Raw genomic sequence first — 26,226 nt, forward strand, 5'->3', positions numbered from 1 at the left:
TTATTCCTATTACTACGAGACACGACGAGGAAATGAATATTTCAATTAATGTAATCTTGAATGACATAGAATTGAAATTTGACATTTGCACAGATTACTTTGAAGTTTCATTACATTGTTTCTTGAATGGATGAATGAACTTTTAATCAGATTTTGTGATTTGTTTTTATTTTGGTAAAAACTGCAGGAGAATCGATTTATATTTTTTATTTCCACATAATTGTGCCCGTTTGTTCACTTAAATTATTGTAACATAACTACAGCTTAAAGTGCTGCGAAAAATGTCTAGGAAACCAAGATCTGGAAAAAGCAGCAATTTGTCGCAAGTGAGTCATTTAACATATTATATGCTCTTTATTTAGTACGTAGTGTGAAATTGAACTTATTAATGAAAATTGGTGAATATATGAATCTACTTAGCAGCAGAGAGTGATCATAAACTACATTTTCTTATCAGCTGTTTGTGTCAACAAACCCTTTGTTTCAGTTTGGACTTATAGATATTCCCGACTTAGATGATGCAGAACCTATGGACATATCAGATGATGATCTGGAAGCAGAGCTTGCGGCAATCACTGGTGGTGGTGGTGGAAAGGCGAGAAGACCTAGAAAGCCAGCTCCTGTTGCATCAGCTGATTTGGATGCTATGATTGCTGCAAGCTTGAAAGATGTGCCATCAGATGATGAGGGTTCGGGTAAGGGGTTTCTACTTCATTGTATTAGTTTATTGTTTGTATTTTGCTCATGTTATAAATAAGGTGGATTAAAAGAATTTAATTACAATTTATAGCACTTATTTGCCATGTTTTATCTATATTTTTAGATGATGATGATCCCGATTTATTAAATGAGCTCCAAGCATTGGCCTTAGATGAATCTCCACCAAAGATGGCACGGCCAGCACCTGCACCTCCTGGTGCTATGAGTGCAGAGAATAGTACAGTCAGTTTGTTACAAGATAGGATATCAAATTATACACTAGCTGAAAAAAATGCTAAAGAGATTGGAGAAAGTGGTCGGGCTAGGAGGTAAGATGTATTCAATACTTTAATTTAATATCATAAACATAAAATTAAGTAAATTTATTAAGCTATGCAAATCTTATGTTAAATTTTGAGAAGTGTACTTGAAAGCTGCATATTTATGTTTAATTCTATTTATATATTATTGCTATAATTAGTCTAGACAAAAGAATTTGATAATTGGTTAAGCATAATTAACATATAATAATATATATGTATTACATTTTAACAGACATGTAGCTCATAGCTGTATTAAATATTATAGCTTAGTATAATTATATATTATTTTCAGTATTGTATATAAATTTACAGGTTTGCAAGAGGCCTTAAGACATTGAATGATTTATTAAAGCAAGCAAAATCAGGAAAACCTATAAATGATGAAGATATTCCACCACCTGTCATTGTGGGCAAGAAAATTGATACCACTCCAACTCTTGTCCCTGAAAAAGTTCCAATTAAACCATCAATCCCAGACACAATCCCTTCCAGTGAACCTCCTTTACCATCAAGAAGAGCTCCAGCTCCACCCCCTCGTTCAGAATCACTTGGACAAAGACCCTCAACACCCCCAGAACCACAAATACCACCTCCACAATTACCAGTGGAACCTGCAATGGATCCAGCGAAAGAGGAGGGACTTAGAAAAATCTTACGTAGGAGCTTATTTAATTATGTTGCTTTAATATTTTAGCCAGTTATAAAAAGAAATTATCTAGTCAATTATTGGAAATCTGTTTTAGAGATAAATACTGTGCAGTCAAGTATCTCTCTAATTGAATACATTTAAAACTTTTGTTATTAACCTAATTTTTTGCTTTAGTTTTTGTTTATTACATGTAACAATAAAATATAATGTACAAATACATAATACTTTCAGAACGAAAAGAAGAATTTAAAGCAGCGGCTCTAGCAAACAAACATGCTGACAATAAAGTAATGGCTCTTGAATACTTGAAAGTAGCAAAGCAGTTTGACATTGTATTAGATGCATATAAAGCAGGTGAAGAAATGGACTTGAATGAACTACCTACTGTTGAAGCGATTGCTGCTATGGTTGGAAGTCAGACTACTGAAGATCAGACACAAGCTGAGGGTATGTTTATTAATTTCTATTATATCATAGTAATAATAAACAATCATTTTGGGAAGAATTGTTATAAATATGTACCTTTCTTTGCAAATAAAGAAGTACACAAGATGAATGCATTAGGATACTATCCTAGAAGAAGAAATATCACTAATAAAACAAATACAGAATCTGAGGTATATATATAAATATATATAAATATATATATATATATAGGTTCAATATACGTATAGTAAATAAATTCTGATGATCTTTTAATTACCACTGGGAATGAAAATATGTCTTTTAAGTATTCTTACAACATGATAAAAGGATAGCACAATAAAATGATATTCAGTTTCTTTACTATTTATGTAATCAAAGATACATTAGGTATTTCCTTATTACGGCAAATATAGTGTATGTTACCTATGTAGATGGGAATTGAAAATAAAGTATAGCAAATCTGTTTTAGTTCTTTTGTTAATTATTCCTATAATATTATTTTTACAGGAATTTTCATTATACAATAGAAATGCTTCTGGACTAAACATAAATGTCCAATTAAGATTGTAGTTTCATATCGCTCTATTTATATGTATATAAAAGATATAGATAGGAAAATGCCATAGATTATCAAATCTATAGATTCCTATGAGAATTGTCACTTTTTATTTTTAATAGGCTTTCTTAAAATGGTGCTTGATTAAGTATTTAAAATTTTAAACCAAATTATTTACGATATCCCAACATTTATAGAAACTATTACTGCTATATGCTTAGTCCCATTCTCAACTGTGATTTTAACTTAATAACATTTATATTTTACAAAACAATACGTACTAACGTACGACTGTTCTTAATTTGCAGCTGCACCTGAACCAGTAGCTCCACCTCAAGGTCTTATAACTGCCTCCACAGTCGACGAAGCTTTGAAGCAAAGGCTGGCTGCTTTTCAGGTAAGAAGCATATTATATGGTTTTAGAAATATCTTTATTATTAAATAACTACAAGTTATTTTAATGCTTGGAAATGCTGTTTTGAAAAAATAATAAATATGTACATATTAAAAAGATTGAAAATTTTTGTGACTTTAGGGATGTTTCGCATCGCCCTTTAAGTACTGATTATATTTTAAAGTATTTTATGCGGAATTGTTAATAGGAAAATGTATTTTTTACGTGGGCAGTCCATTACACATATCTACAGGTATTTCTTGCGAAGTTGTCGATCAGTACCAGAACGAACTTCTGTTTGAAGTCCAAACACTGCTACTTGGAGTATCGACCCCACTAAATCTAGTCCAATTCAACCCCAAGAATACACGTTTGCATGTTTTCCGTTAAGACACACGCACGTTTTCCCTTTTGTTGGTACTCCTCTCTTCGAAGACACTCCTCTTAAAGCCACAGCCAGCATCAGAATAGTGGGCATTGACATATCGAACGACGTTCAGTTTTGCGGAAGGAAAGGCTAAAGTAGCCTCCAAGACGCTTGCTTTGTTCACCAAGGCGAGACGGTGCTACAGTCTGGGCCACCGCTTGCAACTCTATTAAGCACAAATTCTGCCCCATATGGAGAAGTAGTTCAGGTATCTCTCTTATAGAGATGATAGTGAAATACAAAGAATAATGTTCGCGGAATGAATGATTGCTATACTTATTTAGTACTTACTAGGTATATAAATATGTAGCTGTTAAAATGATAAGTAATCGTGTATTATATATACCAAAATGACTATTTTCTATTTACGTTGCTATAAGCTATTTGTGTGGCTAGCACCATCTATTTGGCAAGGTATATCTAATATATAAAATTCTCGTGTCACAGTTTTCGTGGCCATACTCCTCCGAAACAGCTTGACCGATTTTGATGAAATTTTTTGTGCTTATCCGGTATCTATGAGAATCGGCCAACATCTATTTTTGATCCCCCTAAATGTTAGGGGTAGTCCACCCCTAATTTTTTTTATTTATTTTTTAGACAAAATTTTTAATTTCTATTTTTTTATGATACAGCATTAAAAAATACATACAACCCCTACTTTTTTCACCCCTCTACGATAAACCCCTATTTTTTTAAAAATATACATGGCAAAACGACGTTTGCCCGGTCAGCTAGTATAATATAATTTTGTATTTTATTGACATATTTTTATTATAGGAACAAGAATCAAAAGCAAAAGAGCAAGGCAATTCATCGAAGGCTCGACGTATGGGGAGAATAACAAAGCAGTATCAAGAAGCGATTAAATTACACGCTGCAGGAAAACCTATATCCGTAGATGAATTACCAACACCGGCTGGGTATGCTCCAATACCCACTGAAGGAGTGAGTAAACATTGAGGGTAGTTTCAAAATGCTGATAAGGGGCCGTTCTAGTATTATATATATAAGGGGAGGTGGGGGATGTTTGATTTACTTATTTGGTGATAACGTCAACAGTAATTATTTACTTTTTTACACATATGTGTGGGTAACACATTGTATATGTCACCGTAAAATTGTAAACACCGTTAGATTGTAATCTATCTCGCGAGATTGTAAACAGTCGAAAGATTGTGAACCTCAACGAACTGCTTACAAATTAACGTATTATTATTCGGTAGTTATATGAAATTGTTGGGAAGTAAAATTAATCTGTAATTGACCAAAGAAGTTTGAATGATAACTAAGTTAGTGTAGTACAATCTACCGAATAATAATACGTTAAATTTTAAGCAGTAAGCTGAGGTTCACAATCTTTCGACAGTTTATAATCTCGCGAGATAGATTACAATCTAACGGTGTTTACAATTTTACGTTAACATATATGCTTGAATTTTTAATTTTATTTATTTCTAATTATTCATTTCTAAGGATTCCTATAAAAAATAATACGTTTATGTACTATTATTTTTGAGAGATTTGCTTACTTTTCTGACAAGAGGAAGGGGGGGGGGATAAATTGCAGTAAAGCTGCTTACGTAATACTGGAACGACCCTAAGTTGTATTATCAAATCAACTAAAAAGCATATTAATGTTTATTGTTTGAAATTTTTGAAGTTCTGGAGCTATGGACATATTAAATATTATATGTACTTGATTGCCTTGGGCCTTCTATAAAGAAGTAATTGCAGCATGTGATACCCACAAAAATACAATATTTTTTGAATAGATACTATAATAATGTTGTCTAAAAGCGAAAATTTTAAGAGAAAATTTACTTTACTGCATCTAAAGCTTATTTTTTTAGTCTCATCAGCCAACTGCTCCGCAACCATCATCGTCCAGTCCCAAGGTTCCTGCCAGAAATTCACCAAAGCAGATGACTCGAAACGACAAGCAATTACTCCTTCTTATGCACAGGCAAAAAGAGTTCAAGGAAGCGGCACTTAAGGCTAAAAAGAGTGGTAAGCCAGTTTTGATTCTTCTCTTAATTTTTTATACCCTTAATTCAGGTTGAATATACATTTTCTAGGTCTTTTATGCGAGATTTATCAGAACATATTTAAATAATTGTACTTTGTATTTTTACTCGAACTATTTTCATTTAGTCAAAAAGTCAGTACGACATACCTACCTATAATGTTTTCTATTAAGAACCTGGTTGCGAGTTATATACGAATACTCTTACAGATTTTTGTTATTACTCTCACACACTGTTTTATTGTGTTTTTTTTATATTATTTTTATTACTCTTTAATGTATAATATTCTACGGTTTTGATATTTGTAAATATGTGAGGAACATGTATACTAACTTTTTTAGTATAGTAGTTTTATTCTAAGAGTACATTGTCTTCACATATAATTATTTAACAAAAGTAAACAAAATATTGTAAACCTATTTTAAAAGAGTAAGTGTGGAGTTTCTTGCCCATTCTTCTCCACACGAAACTACCTTTTGGAAGGGGCAACTAGAATCATCTTTATATTTTATTTGACGTTCAAAGGTGCCATTTTAGGTGGTCTAATTGAAATAAATGATTTGACTTTGACTTTTTTCAGGTAATTTGGAGCAGGCAAAAGAATATCTTAGAGCAGCGAAAGGTTTCGACTCTTTAATAGAAGCGACTAAAGGAGGCCTTCCAGTTGATTTGAAGTCCATTCCGCTACCACCTACAGCTAAGAAACAAATTGAAGAGACGTAAGCGTCTTTATATATCTTTATAGTAGCTTGAACCTTCGTGGGGAAAAATGGTAACAATAAGAGTGCTTTTCTACTTAGACGTTCTAAATTAGTCAATTTTGTTTTAGTATTGATTATAGCTTTATGAAGCCTTCTGCCGTAACGAAAATTACGAAATTATTATTTTATCTGTATTTACTACGCAGTGATAAAAAGGAACAGACAAGTTTGATAGTTGATTATTATAGTAAAGTAATAATAATTTAATGATATGAGGGTAGGAATATAATGCGTTCGGTGAATGCATGTCAACGATAGCGAGTTTTAATATACATGTAGCGCCATCTAGGCTTTTTTAATGTAATTCCAATATAGAGGTTTATTTTTAAGGTTTAAGGATAACTTTATTTCTCATAAGAATTGCATACATTCACTTACTGAGAAACAATATGTAAAACTAAGATTAAATAATTAGAGCGCACAGATGTAGGTACGTATATAAAATAACAAAACAAAACAGAAATAAGAATGTGGGTAGACATAATAAACTTGATCAGTCAACCAAGCAAAACACAGATGTTCGAATTATTTTACGCGTAGTAACGTATTTTACGCGTAGTTCATTAACATTCATTTATAGTATGTAGTTAAAAATTTAGAGCTAAGAGTTTAAATGCAACATTAATTCCAGTTTCGATATAATATCGGCTGAAGACTGTGGTCCACCAGACGATACGGCAATATCCCTTGAAGACGATGACGTCATGTCACGTTTGCATTCACAACTGTCAAATCAATTGAAATTGTGTTTGACAAACCGGGACCATTATAAGGCTATGGGTAATATCGCTGAGAGTAACAGATTTGAGCATTTGGCTGTCAGTGTCAAACAAGATTTGGACGTTGTAGCTGTGGCTAAGACGTATGTATTTTTTTTTTAATCTAGTCTTTTAAACATTTATTAAAAGATTTAACATATGCAAGAAGATAAATATTAAAATGTAAAAGCTGTTGAAAGAAAAAAGTATTATACAAGAACAGTGTCTTCCCCTTAATAGAGTCTATAAGTAATGACTGTTAGTAAGTTAAATATCGTGTTTAGTAAATTGAGTAATACTTAAAATACTGATTACTCTGAAGTTAGGCTAGATTGTAATTTTAAATGATGTCTCAGTGCAGAGACAATTTAAAAAAACGTGTGTGTACTTATGTACTCGCGATAAAAGTTATACATACTTCTTTGGCGTAACTAGAGAAAAATCTTTTCAAAAATTTTATCTTTCGCCTTATTCTAAGTTTGTAGAAAAATTGAAAAAAAGTATCTCGTTAAATAAAGTTTATTTAAATATCACAAAAAAATATTTCTACATAATTAAAGAAATTGACATTTATTACTATGACTGACATTTATGACTATGTTTACTTCAGGGTGTCGGTTCGGACGGCGTACGCGCGCAAAGTAAAAATGAACTCCCATCATTTTTCCCTAACGCGCCAAAAAAAAAAAAAAAATCCACTTCAACATATTTTTTATTATTTTCCAGCCTCGGAACTCCACCAAAGTTCCACTACGAGATGCGTCAGTTCGCAATTGTCCAATGCAATACGGATCTAAACGAGAGTGAACTAGAATTAACGATAGTTCGTGGGATCGCTTATAACGTGCCTAATCCGAGGGAAATCGATACTTACGTTAAGTTCGAGTTTCCTTATCCACAGGTAAGGATAACGTTTAGACAAATTTATTTCTCATTACAAAATCATATTATCAAAACCGTCCTAATTTTAGTCTTCCGGGGTCATTCTGATGAGTATCATTAATGCGTGTTGTTCCCACGAGAATGTAAGTGCGTGCTCCTATTTCACCATGCCTCCTGCTGATAGAGGATAAATCTTTGTTTTTAATTTATTTTATTATTATTTATTACTTAAGATGTCATGTGTAAAATAAAAAACTTGGCGATTAAAAAGAGTGGCGGAGAGTTTATTGCCAGTTCTTCTCTTCTGTTCTACGGCCTTGATTTGAGAACTGGCAGTAAATGTAAAATTAGAAGCATTTCATGTATATTTCTTTTTTGACGTTCATAAGTGAACATTGTGTTACATATTATATGAATAAATGACTTTGAATTGAATTTTACTACATACCTTTTTTTAAGTAAATTAGGACTTGTTTTAAGTTCCCTAAACTTCGTTGGGATATGAGATATATACCTCTATAAATTTGTATAATATTTTTTTATTACTGTCAATTTTATAGCCTTCGTCTTCTCCTTAACATTTGTCTTTTTCTATTAATATATATTAATATGTGCTAAAAATAGATAGATCTGTGCTTTACATAGGTTAAGCACTAATTTATATTTATTAATCGCAAGGAATAAATCGAATTGGCAACATTAGGAGGCTACGTCTGGCGTCCCTGCGTCGCCAGACTGAGTCGCCAAATCGCGTCGCCAATGCATTCAGTTCTGTCTCGACTCAAAAATCGAAATCAAAAATAAATAATCAATAAAATTATTAACATAACCTTTACACATTTAAAGAAAAAACCACGGTCAAAAGTGGTCACGGTGACTGACCCGCACGCTGTAAAGCACGCGAAACGTCGGATTAATTTAAAATTATGTCAAATAATTGTAAATTTATAATAATACATAACTTTAATCCGGTAAAAGCGTTTTTCTTTAAATAAAATTATTATCATTATTTTTTGCAGGATGCGCCCGTATCGGACCGTACGGCACTAATAAAAGATACAAACAGCCCGCAATACGACGCCGTATTCACGTTACCGATACAAAGGCAAAGGGCGTGTCTCAGAGTGTTTAAACGCCACGCTGTTAAATTCGAAGTTTATTCTAGAGGGTAAGATTTTTTGCTACTATTTTTTTTTAAGACGATTCACACCAATTGACCTAGTCCCATGCTAAGCCGGTGAAGCTTGTGTTATGGGTACTAGGCAACGGATATACATACATATTATAGATAGACATATAAATACATATTTAAACACCCAAGACCTAAGCACAACACCAAATGCTCATCACATCGATGTTCGTCTCAGCCGGGGATCGAACCCGGGACCCATGGCTTCGCAGTCAGGGGTCCAATGAGTCGTCAAATTACTATTAATACTAACACTATTTCTATAAAGATTATGTTTATTATACTTTTGTAGAAATAGCTGATATAATGAAAGAAAACGAAAAATATTTTTATTTTCTATTGCTTAGTGTTTGACTTGATCAATTTGACGGTTTAGAGACGCAACCTTTATATAATGTTCTTAGTTTTTGTATAATATCGTTTATTTAAACCTAAATATAATATTTATTAAATAATATAATAAAGTAAAAAATGTATTATGTCATGCTTAGAATCAATCAAAATTAATTATTTATATGGATTTTTAGTAGATCTGTTTATGCCCGCAATATTTTAGAGCTTTCTTCCTAATATTTATGCTTTTAATTAATAATTTATCATTTCATTCATTCACCTAAAAGTCAAGTATGTGTCAATGGGACTGTGTCTTTGCATACATAATATGTTTTAGAGATTTTTATTATTTATTGTATATATAACATATAATCTGAAAATTACCCTTAGTTTTAGGGGTTGTTCTTCTTAGGTAGAAACTGCATTTAAAATGTATTTAGTTAGATAGCTAACACCTTAGAAAAATGCCATAAACCCTAGTAAAATATACATTCTAGTGTGTGCGTTCGTGTATATGTGTGTGTATTAGACAGTACTAATATTCTATATATAATTTTTGTAGAAGTATAGTTTTATTAAATTACCTTTGTATCAATGTCGTAGCAGTAGTTGCCTATTCTAGTTGTAGTGTTGTACAGGTGTTGTGACGGCGTGTTGTGTTGCAGTGGCTGGTTCAGTAAGGACACACTGCTGGGATCTGCTTCCGTCAAGTTGGCACCGCTTGAGACACAGTGCACTCTGCACGAGGCTTATCAGGTCAGTATTTTAACTACAGTCAAACCTGGGTAAGAACAGAGAGTAGCTTTTCCCTCATGGACCTCCGTAAGTGAGACTGCCACTTATCTATACCTCTATAAGCAACAGTCGAGCTTGTACATTGAATACGCGGCGGTTGTTGATCAAGCAATATTCGAAAAAATTTATGAGTTAGAGAAAAACATTCAAAATACCAAAACAGAAACTCAAACGATATTGACGGATTTTTAAGTGTTAATAAGTTCTAAATCAAATATATATGTACGTAATATATGTTGTGCACATTATGCACAAATTTTATCATATTACATATTTACTACATTCGTACCTTTTTAAGAGAGAAACGCTACCCATGTACCTGTATTAGCGGGAAACTCGGGTTAGTGAGAAACCTCCATAAGCGAGAATGAGATTGTGGTCCCTTGAAATCTTGCTTATCCAGGTTTGACTGTATATGGGCCGGTTATGGAGCACAATAACTTATATCAGTTTGACTGTTTAATAAATGAAAAGTATAACTTTTTATAGCTTGACAGTTTATTTAATAGAACAATAAAGAAAGAGATCTCCTATGTATAGATGAGATTTTTTTTTGATTTCCCGAGATAAACTTAACAATTTGAATTATTTGTTTGATTCATAGATAAATAAATTTATTGAGTATCATACTTAATGGTTTGCTTATCTATGTCATCCCGGAGTCGATCTTACATACTATTATACATAAATTGTGTCATTAACGTAAAACTATGAGTTCAACGAAAATAATCTTAAATCATTTTATAAGACATTTTTAATTTCACATAAATGTCAAACATTCTAAATAAACTATAAATAATTGTATGCAACTATATATTATCTATATTTATTACTTCTTTTTCTATAATTTAATAGATTACACGTGTTATCATCAAATTTTTGTCAACAGTTAATGGACGGGCGTCGTCCAGCGGGTGGGTCGCTAGAAGTACGTATGCGTGTACGCACGCCCGTTCTACAACAACAAATAGAGCATACAAAACACAGGTGGCTTGTTATTAGTAACTAGAGAGCTTTTGTTTCAAAGCTCACACTGAACTTAATTGGATTTTTCATTAAATAGGCTGAAAGAGCGGGATTTTCACGATATTTTGATTGTATGTGGGCATAAGAGCTTTTCTTAGTAAGCGGGAATCGCTTTCGAGGAAAACTAAATAGAGAAAAGCTTCCTAGAAGGACATTTTGATTTTAGGGTTTAGGTGAATTCTATTAATTTTATCTTACATACATAATCATACATTCGTAAGAAGCCATTGTGGTTGTTTTGTATGAGGAAAAATTCAATTCCAACTTATTGATCCGCTTTAAGATATTGCATTGGAAATTCTATTCCATTGTACGGAATATATGTTAATGGATCCTAGTTTTACTGAAACCTATAAAGGCCTTGACGTTTCGAGTGAAACTTGCCTGACGGCTATAGTATAAATTGTTAATTCTTAATTATAAAATGTGATATTCGCTTAAATATAAATACATATGAGAAATTATACATACATTAAAAATATACCTTGAGTCTCATCGTCAGAAAATATGAATTAAATTGATTATGAAATATAAACGTAAACATTTTTATAAATAGCCCTTAGAATATGCAGCTTATGCAAAGTAATTAAAAGTTACCAAGGCCCTTACTCAGTAACTTTCCATAGCGATCCCCATTTCAATTAACTTTTTGTATCGCGTGGTTTCAATATTGCGACTTCAGCACTATGGATGTTGTGAGAACTACATCGCACTTGCATACAAAATCATGATCGGTATCGCTGTCGCTATTGGATGTTGCAGAGTAATAATGCAGGTTGACAAAGCATTAAACGGAAATGCTAAATGTTTTAAAGTGGGTCGGTAATTCGCCCTTTTCAGATCTGTGACTACACCATTACTTAGTGGTGTATTTATTGTATATATTATTATCAAAATCATATTGTTGAATACGCATATTTTTTATTGTACAATTGTAGATATTATTCATTAAATTATAATACTGAAATGTTTTTTCTACCCTCAATTCCCAAATCCGATTAACAGTTATCATTACAATTAAGTATAAAAAATACTAATGCTACACATTGCTAATATTAGCCCAAATATCATTTATAAAAATTAATTACTCAAAAAGCTTGCGAATATTTTTATTTTCAAACAGTATTTTGAAAAATTTACAATTTATAATTTTACTTTGTTTAAAACTACCAATCTCAATTAGCACAAAACATGATAAAATTTTGCATAAAACGTAATGTCATAATTGAACACAAGATGGCGCTAATAATTCAATGAGTACCAATAAAGACAACAATGTGTGTTTCATTCATAATTTTTTAGTAGGTGTGTTAACCAACCTTAATTGTTTTGCCGAGAATTAGCTTAATTAACACATATCGTAGTGGTAAAAGAAAGCAGTTGTAAAGACTATGAGCTTGTTACGAATTGTAAATACATATATAATATATACTTAGCCACATTCGTATGATTTTAAACTGGATAAAAATCACCTTTATTGGTGTTTCGTGTTTTGATGTTTCGTATAAATGGTTAAGCAAATTTAACTAATGCTTTAGGTAAACTCGCAACGATGTTACGCTAATATGTACATTTTACAATATTAAAAAAAAAAATGCGCGCAACAGTTAATTTTAGACACCCAGAAAAATAATATAAATGATATCACCAGCATAAACAAGTAAACCTTGATAAATAGGATTTATATTTTAAAAAAATCTTTAAAAGGTTGTGGCCCATGAGGGGATCGAACCCGCGACCTTCGCGTTATTAGCACGACGCTCTAACCAACTGAGCTAATGGGCCTGTTGTCAGGTTTTCGAAATAACCGATTGTTTGATTGAAAAATTAAACTTCCAAGCCACATTTTTAATAGTCAAGCCCAGTAAAAGTTTAGATCCTGCCATATAATAATAAAGTAACAACACATGCAAAATATGACACAGTACACAGTGGCAAGTACAGTTGCTTACTAATTTACTATGTTATGGTCCGCAATTTTCGATCTCGACACGAGTCATTTGGTATGTAATCTAATACATAATATAATATCTAATAATTCCGCTTAAAGATGTCGCAGTGAAAAATATAAAATAATTCCGCGGTGGCTACCAAATAATATGAAATACGGGTAAGATTTTCCGATAGATGCTAAAGGAGGAACTCGATAAAAAAATAAGCGGCGATGAAGATTGCAACATGAGTGTAGGTTAAGGAACTCAGCTGTTTGTGAACCGGTTTAGTTGGCGAAGTGCCTGCAGTGTTGCTATCAGGGCTTCCCCACTATAGAGTACATTCTACGCATTACTTGTTGTATTCATTATGTACTGTATTTGGTTACATTGCTAGTAGGATTATGTTTACTGTGAGCATTCTAAAAATCAAGGAATTTTTTCGCGTAGCGTATTCACGCGTTCCCTATCTACTTATACCATAACTCTAGTATAAATCTTATGGTAAAGTTGAGAAATAATTTAGAGAACTTGATCAAAGCTTTTGCTAACATTCAGAAATGAGGATTAGCTTAGTGAGACTCCTATTCGACAAATTAGGTTTTGGTACAAGAAAGAAGTTTGTACGCTTGCGCTAAATTTCTCGAACATTCGAGATTATTCCACTAATTTTAAATAAATTCTAAAGTTGAAGTGAACCGAGTTTTTGCACGGTAAAGCGTTACTTTTGTAGCAATTATTTTACTTTATTAAACTAGTATCTGCGCAAGTCCTTTCAGACATCCGAAACAAGTAATTGAGGAATGACGTCACAGGACGCCGAGGTTGAAGGTCGTTGAGGTCAGTGAAGGGCGTACAAACGTGTCTTAACAGTTTACCCGCGAAAGGTTATGGATATTTTGGGAAAAGGTTATCTTTTATGGTAAAATAAAAATAGAATTAAAGTTAGTAAGCTTGCTAGTGCTAGTAATGTTGCAAGTATGGGTAACATAAACACAAAAACAACAACAAAAGAAAATAATTTAAAAAAATACTTTATCTTTTTTTTAACTGCAATACAGATCTGTGTTTATTGTTTGTCTGTCGAAATCAAAATTTGACAACCTGTTCACATCTTTTAATAATCAAGTACTGAGAAAGGTAATGTAATAAATAGTTAGTCTTTTAGTAAATTTTTAATGTATTACTGTGTAATGTATTGTTCTTTATGTGATATAAATGTAAATAGTTGCCGCATTGGGATAATATGTAATGGTAGCTTATTTTGTAAAATAATAATCGGAATATTTAACTCTAAAACAAAAGACTAAAGTTACGCCCATAAATCCTAGACATAGCCGGCGCCATAATCTTTTAAAAAAACAAAGTTTCAATGCTCAATTCTATTAATTTCTAATATAATAATAAAAATGTGTATTGTTGTAAATGTTAATACATTTAGTTCCACAAATAGGGTTCTAATAAGATTTCATTCAGGTTTCGTTGTAAACACGGCCTCGGCATTGCGGGTAGATCGATCGAGCAATGTCAAGGGTGGGCAATGACGTCAATGTCCCCGTCCCCTCTACCCTCCCCCTACGTGTGGGAGAAAAGGCTTTGTGACATTTGCGAAATTCATATATGATTGGCTATTATTAGGAAACAAAATCTATTTTAAAAATTCATTATGTTTATGTTATAATTGCTACAATATTTAAAAAAAAGATGGAAGATGCATCTTTAAGTAATCAATCATCACATTAGTATTGCAATGAACCAAAATGTTTCTAACATTATTTTGTATTCTCGTATGAGTATTAGAACTGAAATTTCACATTCTCTGTTTCAGTAATTTTATGGTATACTGGCATACATGCAATTCAGAATACAGTTTCATTTAAAAGAAAATACATACTATATACCAAATTAAAATCCGAAAAAGAGATATTGCAAATGTTAACGAGGGTTATATAACCTAACTTTGGTTAAGTATCATATAAATATTTTTTTAGGTAATAATTAGAAGTGTGTAATAGTTGAGCCCTTTAGTTGTTACACTCATAAATTGTATTTTAACATTCTCGTTTCGATAATGTCCAATAACATAAGTGTCATTTAGATTTGTGAACCCTTAGATAAACCAAGTTAGTTTTTGTTAGCGTCGCAACCCCACTACCCGTAATTTTATGTTAGTTATAAGCTCATATTTTAAACCATTAAAGTCAGTTATTACCCAGCTTCTAATTGTTTTATTTGAAAATATCAATACAAAATCGCCACCAAACTTAATTCCAGTACCTAAAGGTATCCAAATCTCCGGGTGTCGCTGGTGTGTCCCTGTCCCATAAAAAAGGTATAAATAGTGTTTTAAATGAGTAATAACGCAGCGAAATACCTAATCGAGTTACTGACCAACTTAGAACTTGGCTATAATGATTTCAAAGGTATATACATTATTAATAGTTTGTAGAAAAGTGCCTGCACTGCGATACAGCACAATTTATATAAATTAACTTCATATCCCGAAATAATAATTACCATAAAACAACATCAAACATCAAACTAAAACGCTACTAAATTTATCCCTATGGCAGACGATATAGATTTTTTAATAATATAACTTCAGTGTTGTATTGTTACGACATGCGAGTGTTCAGGGTATTCAGAGGAGTTGTTCGGAATTCGGATTAATACCTGCCGATGAGTTTCATCATCGGACGGCAGAATACGAAATTTCACCCGTATCACCTCGACGTCCGTCGTTCTACAACTGAGCGTTTTTTTAAGGCAGTTTTTGCCACGCAACACCACTATGTGGAACCAGCTGCCCACTGAAGTATTTCCGAACCAATTCGACATAAAGAAAGAGCCATAAACTCCTTCAAGAAAAGAGCGTACCAATTCTTTAAAGGCCGGCCCTCTGGTATTGAGGGTGTCCATGGCGGCGGTTTCACTTAATATCAGGTGAGCCTCTTGCCCGTTTGCCCCCTGTTCAAAAAAAAAGTATGCTTCGTTCCTTTATTACGATAGATAAAATAAAATTATACGAAAAAACAAATATGTTTTTTTTTAAACAATACTTCGTTGAAGCATAAAAACACTATTAGTACATAACGACGTTTCGATCGGTTTCGAGCAATCGTAGTTAGCGAGAGACCTGCAACAACTTGAGAGATAACAATTTGATATTATGCTTATGGAAACAGCCATAAACTCCTTCAAGAAAAGTACGTACAAATTCTTAAAAGGCCGGCAACGCACGCGCGTCCCCGTGGCTTTGAGAATGTCCATGGCGGCGGTATCACTTAACATCAGGTGAGGTCCCTGCCCGTTTGCCCCCTGTTCTATCAAAAAAAGAGGTATATTATTGATTTGGATAAATACCAACTATTTTCGCAAAGTTGGAATTTAAAATATTACCATAGATTTTCGGAAAGTTTTTTTATTTTTATTTTATAATGGCTCTGGCACGGTTTGTGCATTAGCCAGCGTCAAGTATGAGATTTTTATCATTCGTGCTTTTTTTGCCTTATAAATTCGATCATGTCGTCCATGTAAGGTTTAGGCACTCGCCCGGTACCGCACAACCCTCCAAAAGGCCGAGAACTAATTTTAAATTAAATTAAAACTTGCCCTCGAACCGGGAACCGAACCCGGTACCCCTCACCTAGCTGCCACTTAATAAGACCGCTAGGCTATGAGGCCCCCAAAAGTATATGTTTTCGGAGAGCTATCGGTATGACAGAATCTGGGTAATGTCAACCAAGAAATTGGTTCTGATTATCTATGAATCAAAAATTTTTGTTATCCATGCAGGCATTCTGCTTTTACTGTAAACATACTTTTAGTAGGAACTGTTTGTTGCTAGATTCAAACTTTTGCGTAAATAATGTAATAAATTCAGGTTTATCCGTTAAGACTTATCAGGACTTATAAAGGTTAATAAATTTTACTCTCAATTTCTCAGTTCATATTACTACTATATAAAGTTAAAACCGACTCAAGTGTTACGAATTAGCGTTTTATTTACGTTTTAAGAAAACCATTATCTATTTGCAATGTATAGCGTTTTATGAAAAACGTAACCAATATAGATATGCATGATAAAAAAATATCTTTGCTATTATTATATCGATAAACATGATTCGAATATTCCCTTATCTTTGCTTATATCACATAATAATGTTCATAATCTTGTCTTTGGCATTGTTAAGAAACTTCAGAATCATCGTAAATATACTGAAATTAATTTCTAAATAAACCGCGCGATTATTCGCGTGAATTATAATACTACTACTGGCATACTACCATTGGTCATGAGTGTTTACGGCTTAGGATTTCCGTAGCAAAAATGGTGGAAGGTGGGAGACAAAATACGCTACTGCCTTAAACATAAATGAAACACGCAAATATGTGTGGAGTTGCGGTACTAGCTCCACGCTCATGCCTTGTACCGTTGACATTGACGTTCTGAAGGGCGCGGTTCCCGGGCTCAGGGAGGGATGACACCAGCCCGCAGAGATGGGGTATGAATGGCAATGACGTCATAGGGTGCGCGCGCACTCTCCGCAGCCTTGAACTTGCATCGATCCAGCGATCTTGCACTTGAATCCTATGCACGCCACTCAACCCATGTTTATTTATAGAGATTGCTATTTACACTAGCTTTTCTTGTAGGTTAAGCCTTTTTTCAGTTATGTTGTATTAATTAACTAATTACCTTAGGGAGAGCTTTGTATGTAGATATATAATATAATCCCTAGCAACACTTTGCGTGGATCTTCATTTTAAGGGATAAAAAGTTTAGGTTAACTGGCAACACATATTCCTAACTGTAATATTGTATTTATATAATGCAAATGTAAGTTAGGTCATTACGCTTTCATGTTTATGCTGAATCGATTATGAGGTTTCAGCATAGAGATATTATGGAACCTTATAGCATACTTTTTCCCGCGAAAAGCTAAGGCTTGTTGAAAGGTAATATTTGTCAAATTAACATTCTGCTTGTCTATTTTTACTGTCACATAAAATGACATGTCAATATTTTAATGTTTTGGCTTCCGATTTGTATATGTGTCCTTGATTAGTATCGTATAGTATCATTTCATTTCCCGTAAACATTCGTGTATAGTGTACATTTAGAACTACAAGTGTTTTTGATTATGTGAAAGAGATCCTAAGGTTTCTTAATTCAATATTCCTTCAAAACTAGTTTAAACTAAAAGTGACGTATCTACGCAATATTGATTTAATTTTTTTTGCTATGCTATGCTTATAATGCTGAAAAGACTGGTTGCCTCTGGCTAACTACCCTGGAGATGACGCCTTGACACGCCATACTTATAAAACTATGAAGGCCCGAGTGAGTTTATATGTAACTAACTTAGTTAAGTTATATATAAATAATTTAGGTAATAATTAGTAGCGTAAACCAAATGTAAACAATCATTGTACACTTGAAGCCAGTATGAGTTTTTACCACACTTATAAATTGTATTTTGACATTTACGTTTCCGATAATGTCCTATAACATAAGTGTAATTTAGATTTACGAACCCTTAGATAAGCCATGTTTGGTTTTGTTAGCGTCGCAACCCTCTACCCCTAATTTTAAACCAAGTCAGTTGTTACCCAGCTTCAAACAAAGAGTTTTATTAAAACATCTCCATACAACAACCGCCACCGAACTTAATTTTCGTGCAATATTTTTAAATTTTAATAACAAAAACCGCAACCAAATATCATATTCACAACGTGTTATCTTGTTATGGTGGTAAGGTTGTCTTATCGCGTTTATCACAAACATCCATAAGGCCATAGGGCCGCTCCCACCTACAAACAAGCTTAAGTTACGTCAATACACCTACAATACAAAACCCGATCAATATACCTAAATGCTAATACATAATACTATATCCAATAACTCTATCTGTCTTTTGTAATGCTTTATGGTAAGATAGGCAGTTTCCAAGAATCTTCTATGTCTAGAGCATCAAATTAACAGAAGAGCAAGGTAAAAGTATATTAAAGAAGCGAATTAATTACAATTTTCAAGAAGTTTTATTACGTAGACTAGTTGTTTTACGTTGAAAGAATTCGGGCTTTACAAAGCTTTATATTATACAAAATATTATAAAATATATATATGTATATTTATTTATATAGATATCTTATTATATTTTTTTATATATAGAGAGTTTTGTTACAAGATTAGTTACCAGCTTTCACATAACCTATTTTGAAATTGTTATTATTGTGTTTTCTATAATTAACACACTAAACTTTTTTTTTTAAATTCAAAAACGAACCCGCAAGTTGATTGATTGCGATTTGCGGACAATTTATTCCATAAGAAAATTTGCCAAAATCTACGTGAAAGAAAACTAGAATTTAAATCAACTGGTATGCACGTTTGTATCACGTGATGGTCTCCAAGCTATATTTTTGATAACTTATCATATCGGTGTGTTATTATTGATTATTCGATAGTAATATTTTCCATTATGTTAACCGGATTTTACTACTTTGCAAATCTGTACAATAATTTTGCGCGTAGAAAGCAAAAAATATTTTCTATTGAAAACTATTTCTCTCGCGCAAAGCGAGAACGAGTTCTTCTCTATTATATAGCGAACATCATGCGACATCTCGCCTAATTGTTGCTTACACCCAATTTTCTATTCGGTAACAAAAAAAGCTTTGCAAGAGTTACATCAGTTTCCTTGAAACACATTTGGATTATAATTGTTTATTTAAAGGTATTTGTTTGTTTAATATGACCGCGTAAGAATTTCATGTGATACATCATTTTAAATGATAGGGTTAGCGTGTTCGAAATATTTAAACGTAAATATAATTTGATTTTATAAGAGAACTACCACTAAGGCTTATATATAAGAAAAAATAAAGAAGAATTGATAAAAACGGTGCAGTTCAATTGATCTAAGTTTTAGCATTTGAAGCGTGACTATAATACGCATAGCCGAATCGGGTTAGGTGAAAACTGCAGAATTGCACTCTGTCTCTCAAGTCTGTTCTCCGGTAATGCACCTATTCCACCTCTCTCTTAGCTGTCTTCAAAATTGTACAATAAGCGTTATTTACATTTTTATCACTGTTACAATAAGATATTTCTGGTTTTTGAGTGCTGTGATAGTAGGTAAAGATACCTCTTAATTGTGCATGATTTTAATTATATGATTCTTCTTCTGCTTCTTATAGTGCCATCTTCTTGCGAAGGTTGGCGATCATCATGGCTAGTTTAATTTTGGATGCCGCGTTTCTTAAGAATGACTTGGTGCTTTGAACAAACCATTGTCCAACCAGGACGTGCGTCTGCCGCCATGTCTCCTTCTGCCTGCCACTTTGCCTTGTATGATTAGTTGTAGGAGCTCGTATTTAAATATTCAAGTTTCCCTTTTTTAAGCGTCATAAGCACTTTGTTCTTCTACATTCTGTCCAGCATGAATTTTATGATTGAAAGAAACTGTACTCCAATGGGACGGCGACAAGATCTTCCTGAACCGACAGCATTACCTGCTACTGCTGAGCCTCGCGATAAAGCCTCTTGAATGTACTTATATAACAACATACGTCAATCCTATATTCGCCTACTTGCAATAAAACAGGGACAGTAATAGTAGGATCATATTTTCAAGAGACATAAGACTTTTAAATTCTATAAAAACAACATAGATATCGTATTTTTATTTCATTGTACATATTTATTTTGTTTGACATCCCTATCTTTGAGGTGGCGATCTTTGACTGCCAAAAGTCATTATGTTGTTTAATTATTTATGATACAGATAAAATACTATGTAATTATATTTGAAATACCTTTGTTATTCATTAGATACAAATCCGATTTTATAAATCTAAAAACAACAATAAAACTTATTAGAAATTGATTTATTAAAATACAATGTAATGTAAAATTTAATTAACTAAAACTTCAGTCATTTGACATCGAAAAAAATATTGCGAGGAGGCATATATAATTTTGTAAAAAAAATATTTAAAAATTATATATTTATTTCGCAAAGTGTAATGATACACGTTATCGTGTAGTGAGAAGGCACAGGGGGCCGACCCCTTTGCCCCTAGATAGTGTTACCAGTTTTCACTAGCGAGTATACGCAACACGTCATAATTATCATATATGTATTTAACAAGTTCCTTAGTCAGTTAAAGGCTGTATTGACAATTCTCTTCCTTAAAATCATTGACAGTTTTACACTTCTTCAGGTATAATATAATAATTAAACAGGGGGAGGGGGATAAATTTAAGTAAGGGGTTTTCTTGATGAGTAGATATATAATAATAATAAATAAATAAATCAACTAAATAGTTTAGATAGTACAGTAAAAAAGAATGATCTCATTTTATAACGGCGGTTAAAATTTAAACATAAAATTATATTTAAAAACTGCAAATTATTTCATATTATGATTTTAGCTATATAACAAAGTTTCCTCCTAAAAAAAAGTTTATGTGGCCCATGAGGGGATCGAACCCGCGACCTTCGCGTTATTAGCACGACGCTCTAACCAACTGAGCTAATGGGCCAATGTTTAACATTGTGAAATTAAAGTAAATATAACTTGTAAATCTCGTTCATAATAAGTATCGCAAATCGCAATGTTACAAAAATTTCTTCGTAATAATATATTAATATTCTTGATGAAAACATTTTTTAGTTGACTAATATGCATAAACAATGCATTCTAAATTTCATTGTTAAATACTTTAACAAATATTTATTATTCGATAACAGTGTAACGAAATATAAAACAAGATTAAATAGGCTGATAAGATTTTTTGAATAATGATAAATTTGGGAATTTACAAAAATAGCTTAAATTATTGTATTGACGTGTTAGTTGCTGTAGGAGATGTTGATAAGAAATGATAATATGAAATACCGCTACCTACTCTAACTCTTGTATTATTATTTGTTGTTTAATAATTTAAGTATTAATTTTTAACAATCTCCTTTAAAGTTTTATTTTTCGTCATTTTAGTACTACGAATTGCTTGTCATTTTATTTGGTCTCTTAAAAGTTAACATAGTTTTTTTTTAAGTTTGTATAAGACTTATATTAGTATAATTACGTGCATGACCTCAATATCGCCTGACGATCAAATCATGACATCACCTTACCACGGTAAACTACTTCTCAGGTCTTTATAAATCGATTTTGTTTTGTTCGCGATAGTCATCTTCCTCATTAACCGAGTAAAAATTCAAAACAAGTAAACTAAACAAATGAATCCGTGACCCGAACGATGTAGCAGACAACTTATCTATTGTTGACATTCGCCAATCTTAATGATTTGCCATTTGCGTAAGCGCATGTGTAATCTACGACCAGTATTAATTGACCCTGTAAACATCACCTAGTGTTTGGCACGGTTCGGTTTCTGTGTTGTGTGAGGGGTCAAGTGTTATTGGTCGTCATTATCAAAGTAGTAGTCAATGTTGGGGGTTCTCGCTGTTCCGGCGTTCAGTCGGCGGCGGATCGTCGTCGGCTCAGCACTTATGAGGGGGGTGTATTTAAATTATTAAAAAAAAAATCACTAGTATGGAAAATGTTGTGTTCTTTTTCCATACTAGTATTTTTTTTACAACTTACACAATACTTTTTTTTCATGGATTTTTTTCTTAGAATAAAAATCATCTTCTGAAATACATAATGATTTAACATATTCCCTTATCAGTTCGATAACGTGACAAATAAGAGTTGTTTATATTTCACGACAAACGTAATAACTTTACAATTAAGCTCATGATAATGTTTATTTTTAATTATTACTTTATTAGCATATCAGATTTACTCTCATTAACGTATGTTTACAATTATAAATAAATATTGCGTCGCATAGTAACAAAGAAACATAAGATAATGATAGAATTAATTATTTCACGTTGCTGATGTGTGGTTTTTATTCGATATATCAGAGCAAAACACAGACACGCGGCCGTCGCGTGGTACAACATAAAAATAGAATGTATAACAACGACCAGTTAACAAATGACTCTAGCGCCCTTCAACAAGCAGAGCGGAGCCAGTCCACAATCCACACCGAACGGAGGTCAAAACATTCTGGTTGACTCTCGCGCTGCCTTCGAACCACGCCCTGTTGTTTTCAATGCGGCTCGCGTCCCATATACAAAATTGTTGGCAGTGTTTTGATCGTTATTTTTACGAATTAGGTGCTATACGTGACGAAGTTAATAAAAGAGTTGTAATAACCACTGGTTCTAGATATAGTTATATTATATATTTATGTATAAAAATACTAATATTTATTATGTATGTTAAACGGTGGTAATTCAAATGAGAAATATATATATTGTTAATTATTGCTTAAGGTTTCATGTAAATATTGCTATAGATTGTTTGATACAGTGTGAACTGCCGTTTCAAATAAACGATATTATGAAATGAAATATTTTATCAGTATTTCAAGATGTTTAATTTTCCTATAACATTTGTAATTAAATATTAAGTTATTCGAAGTACTTTTGTATTGGACAATTTGTTGACAAAAAAAAGCAGTATGTATTTATATCATAGGTACTGTTAGCACGGTATCCAGATAAAAAATCTTATATAGTGTCAAAATGTCTGGCACATTTCGTAAATGAATAGATAGACCCTGCCCTGGGCAGAGGAAACTTAGCATGATATACAGTCAAAGTATAGACGTATATAGAGACCAAATCCCAGCCCAAGGGGTAAGGGAGTGTTCAAGTAATACGTCACGCATTTTTTGGAGATTATTGACACCCCCCCCCCCATGTAACGCGCCGTAACGTTTTTCTGTAAAAACACTTTTGTCTATGTGACAAACTGCAAAGATGCAAGGAACGAATAAGGGATCAAATAGCGACTTCTTCCTTGTATCTTTACCCTTTTATCATTTTTGTTTAGCTCATAAGCCTCACTATACATTAAAAAAAAGGGTGCGTGAACTTATGTACCTACGCGCCTAAGAAGTTATACTTTTTTGGCATTATTAAAAATAGTTTTTGATTGCATGCAAATAATTAATTACAATTAAATAATCAAAGACTGGAAAAGGAGTCATTATAGTCAATAAAGTTCAGTTTACATTTGAAAAATTAAATAAATAAACATTATTATTCTCTTACATTAAGTGTAACATAAATTCTATTATTATTCGAATATTGTCTTTAAATAATGTCCAATGCCGTAGCATCTTCCGTGGGCAACTTCATTCTGTTAATTTTGTGTCACGGTGCGCGCGCATCGTAAAATTTCACTCTCATAAATTTTTCATAACGCGCCTAAAGAAGTATAACTTCAAAAACCACTAAAAAACAATCTCAGCATTCCTTCTCATGCCCTCTTATATTTATTTTATTACATTTTATATTTACTCTAACTGCACCTTAACTTCAAGCCCGTTACAATAACAACTGTAACCTTAAGGCCGATTTACATTATCTTAGTGTTTAGGAGAGTGCTTTAGTACAACTTGAAAGGCTTTAGCGTAGCGTTTACTAAAGCAAGTAGCGTTTACATGTTTCAACTAAAGTACTATCCTAAAGCACTCTCCTAAACACTAAGATAATGTAAATCGGCCTTAACGAATAGAATTTTACGAATAACGGATTCTTCGTAAAACTGACTCGTATGGGAAAGTACACTCTCGCCGCGTGACGCCCAACAAGTCGGTGAACTTGTTGTCTGCATATTTATAGAAACAGGCGCTAAACGATATTTCCTTCACAATCTAGTTAATAAGCAATATTTTAAATCTATATAGAGAAAAATACTAACTGTTCAGTTAGTATTGAATTAAATCTTTACTCAAATGTATTAACAATCTGAACCTAACCTTTCTCTGGATTAGTTAAATCGCCTTGATCGTATTTGTTGTACAATTATTATTCATACAATAAAGGAAATTAAATCAATTCCGAAGCTTATTATAAAAATATAAATCGTTACCAATAAACTAATCTGAAGGATAAGATCCATTTCGAGACAAGACTACTGAATCCTTTAGTGTTTTGCCTAACGCCCGAACCCAATAACTTAATCAATCCATAATCCATCATCTGAGATAGTAATCTTAATCTTAAATGATGTAAAAAGTTACAAATAACCAATCGACGGATTGTATAATAACCATCTGTCGATAGAAGCTATCCATGAGAGGTCGTATCGGTGTCTGTGGATAGACCTTTGTATGAAAATGACAGTTGACGAAAGCACGATTTCAACAGTTAATTATTTTAACAGATTTAAACTTACACCAGTTTTTTTAATAATTAATTATAATGTGTATGTTTTAAACATACACATGTATATTTTAATGTTATTTGTATGGTTTTATTTACTTTATTTGGTTTACATTGATTATCAAATATGAGTGAAAACTCGGTAAAATGGAACATCGCCGTGACTGCAGCTGCTAGATATTCCGTATAAATAAAAGTGTGGACGTCACAGAGGACTTAGGAAAGCGTAAATAAGTTGGAATAATAAGAAACTTATGAACATCGCAGCATACATGTTTGCAAATTATAAATTTGCCTACAATTAATTTATGTGTGTGAAGTTAGATAACATAATAATGTTATGATAAGATTGTTGTACTTTTCACAAATATCATGTATTAAAAGTTTTAAACAATATCCGTTAATGTCAACTGTCAATAAAAATGTCATCAGAAAATACTGACACATCAACCAAACCTTAAATCGAATAGTTATTGTATTATATTAATTAATTGTGTACTGTTGTATGAAGAATTCAAACAGTCAGAACGAATGTATGAACATACATCGTACGAAAAGAATTCGTTTTATCTTCTAATATATAAAATTCTCGTGTCACAATGTCCCATACTCCTCCGAAACCGCTCTACTGATTCTAATGAAATTTTTATGCATATTCTGTTAGTCTGAGAGTCGGCTACTATCTATTTTTCAAACCCCTAAATGATAAGGGGATTCCACCCCAAAACATTTTTTTTATTTTAAAGAATTTTTTTTTGTTTTTATTTTTTATGATATATATATGCATACAAAA

At 32.5% G+C, this 26,226-nt stretch overlaps 1 protein-coding gene and 2 non-coding genes across 4 annotated transcripts; 1 reads left to right on the plus strand and 2 right to left on the minus strand.

Annotated features, from left to right (window-relative positions):
• The first annotated feature begins 103 nt into the window (after positions 1 to 103).
• LOC125050788 (coiled-coil and C2 domain-containing protein 1-like) lies at positions 104 to 11,348 on the plus strand. Of its 2 annotated transcripts, none has more exons than XM_047650798.1 (14): positions 104 to 326; positions 488 to 695; positions 824 to 1,028; positions 1,335 to 1,678; positions 1,903 to 2,118; positions 2,962 to 3,050; positions 4,255 to 4,422; positions 5,328 to 5,484; positions 6,082 to 6,220; positions 6,894 to 7,124; positions 7,747 to 7,921; positions 8,922 to 9,070; positions 10,063 to 10,180; positions 11,109 to 11,348. In XM_047650798.1, the coding sequence occupies exons 1-14, from the start codon at positions 282 to 284 to the stop codon at positions 11,226 to 11,228; spliced, it is 2,364 nt and encodes a 787-aa protein (XP_047506754.1). In that variant the 5' UTR covers positions 104 to 281; the 3' UTR covers positions 11,229 to 11,348. The 2 variants fall into 2 exon arrangements, with proteins under 2 accessions (XP_047506754.1, XP_047506755.1); XM_047650799.1 differs by having other exon boundaries at positions 105 to 326; positions 10,090 to 10,180.
• Positions 11,349 to 12,956: 1,608 nt separating this feature from the next.
• Positions 12,957 to 13,030, minus strand: Trnai-aau. Its single transcript has one exon. It is a non-coding gene; the product is annotated as a tRNA-Ile (tRNA).
• Positions 13,031 to 21,653: 8,623 nt separating this feature from the next.
• Trnai-aau lies at positions 21,654 to 21,727 on the minus strand. The gene has a single exon. It is a non-coding gene; the product is annotated as a tRNA-Ile (tRNA).
• Between the last annotated feature and the right edge of the window lie 4,499 nt (positions 21,728 to 26,226).

The sequence above is a fragment of the Pieris napi genome, chromosome 7, assembly GCF_905475465.1.
Source record: "Pieris napi chromosome 7, ilPieNapi1.2, whole genome shotgun sequence".
Lineage (NCBI taxonomy): Eukaryota > Metazoa > Arthropoda > Insecta > Lepidoptera > Pieridae > Pieris > Pieris napi.

What these genes read in the sequence shown, in the direction of transcription:
- LOC125050788 (XM_047650798.1), top strand. Translation starts at nt 282, where the DNA reads ATGTCTAGGAAACCAAGATCTGGAAAAAGCAGCAATTTGTCGCAA. An exon ending in GAAAGTGGTCGGGCTAGGAG is followed by an intron (nt 1,029 to 1,334) that starts GTAAGATGTATT and finishes ATAAATTTACAG; the next exon opens with GTTTGCAAGAGGCCTTAAGA. An exon ending in TCGAGTTTCCTTATCCACAG is followed by an intron (nt 7,922 to 8,921) that starts GTAAGGATAACG and finishes TATTTTTTGCAG; the next exon opens with GATGCGCCCGTATCGGACCG.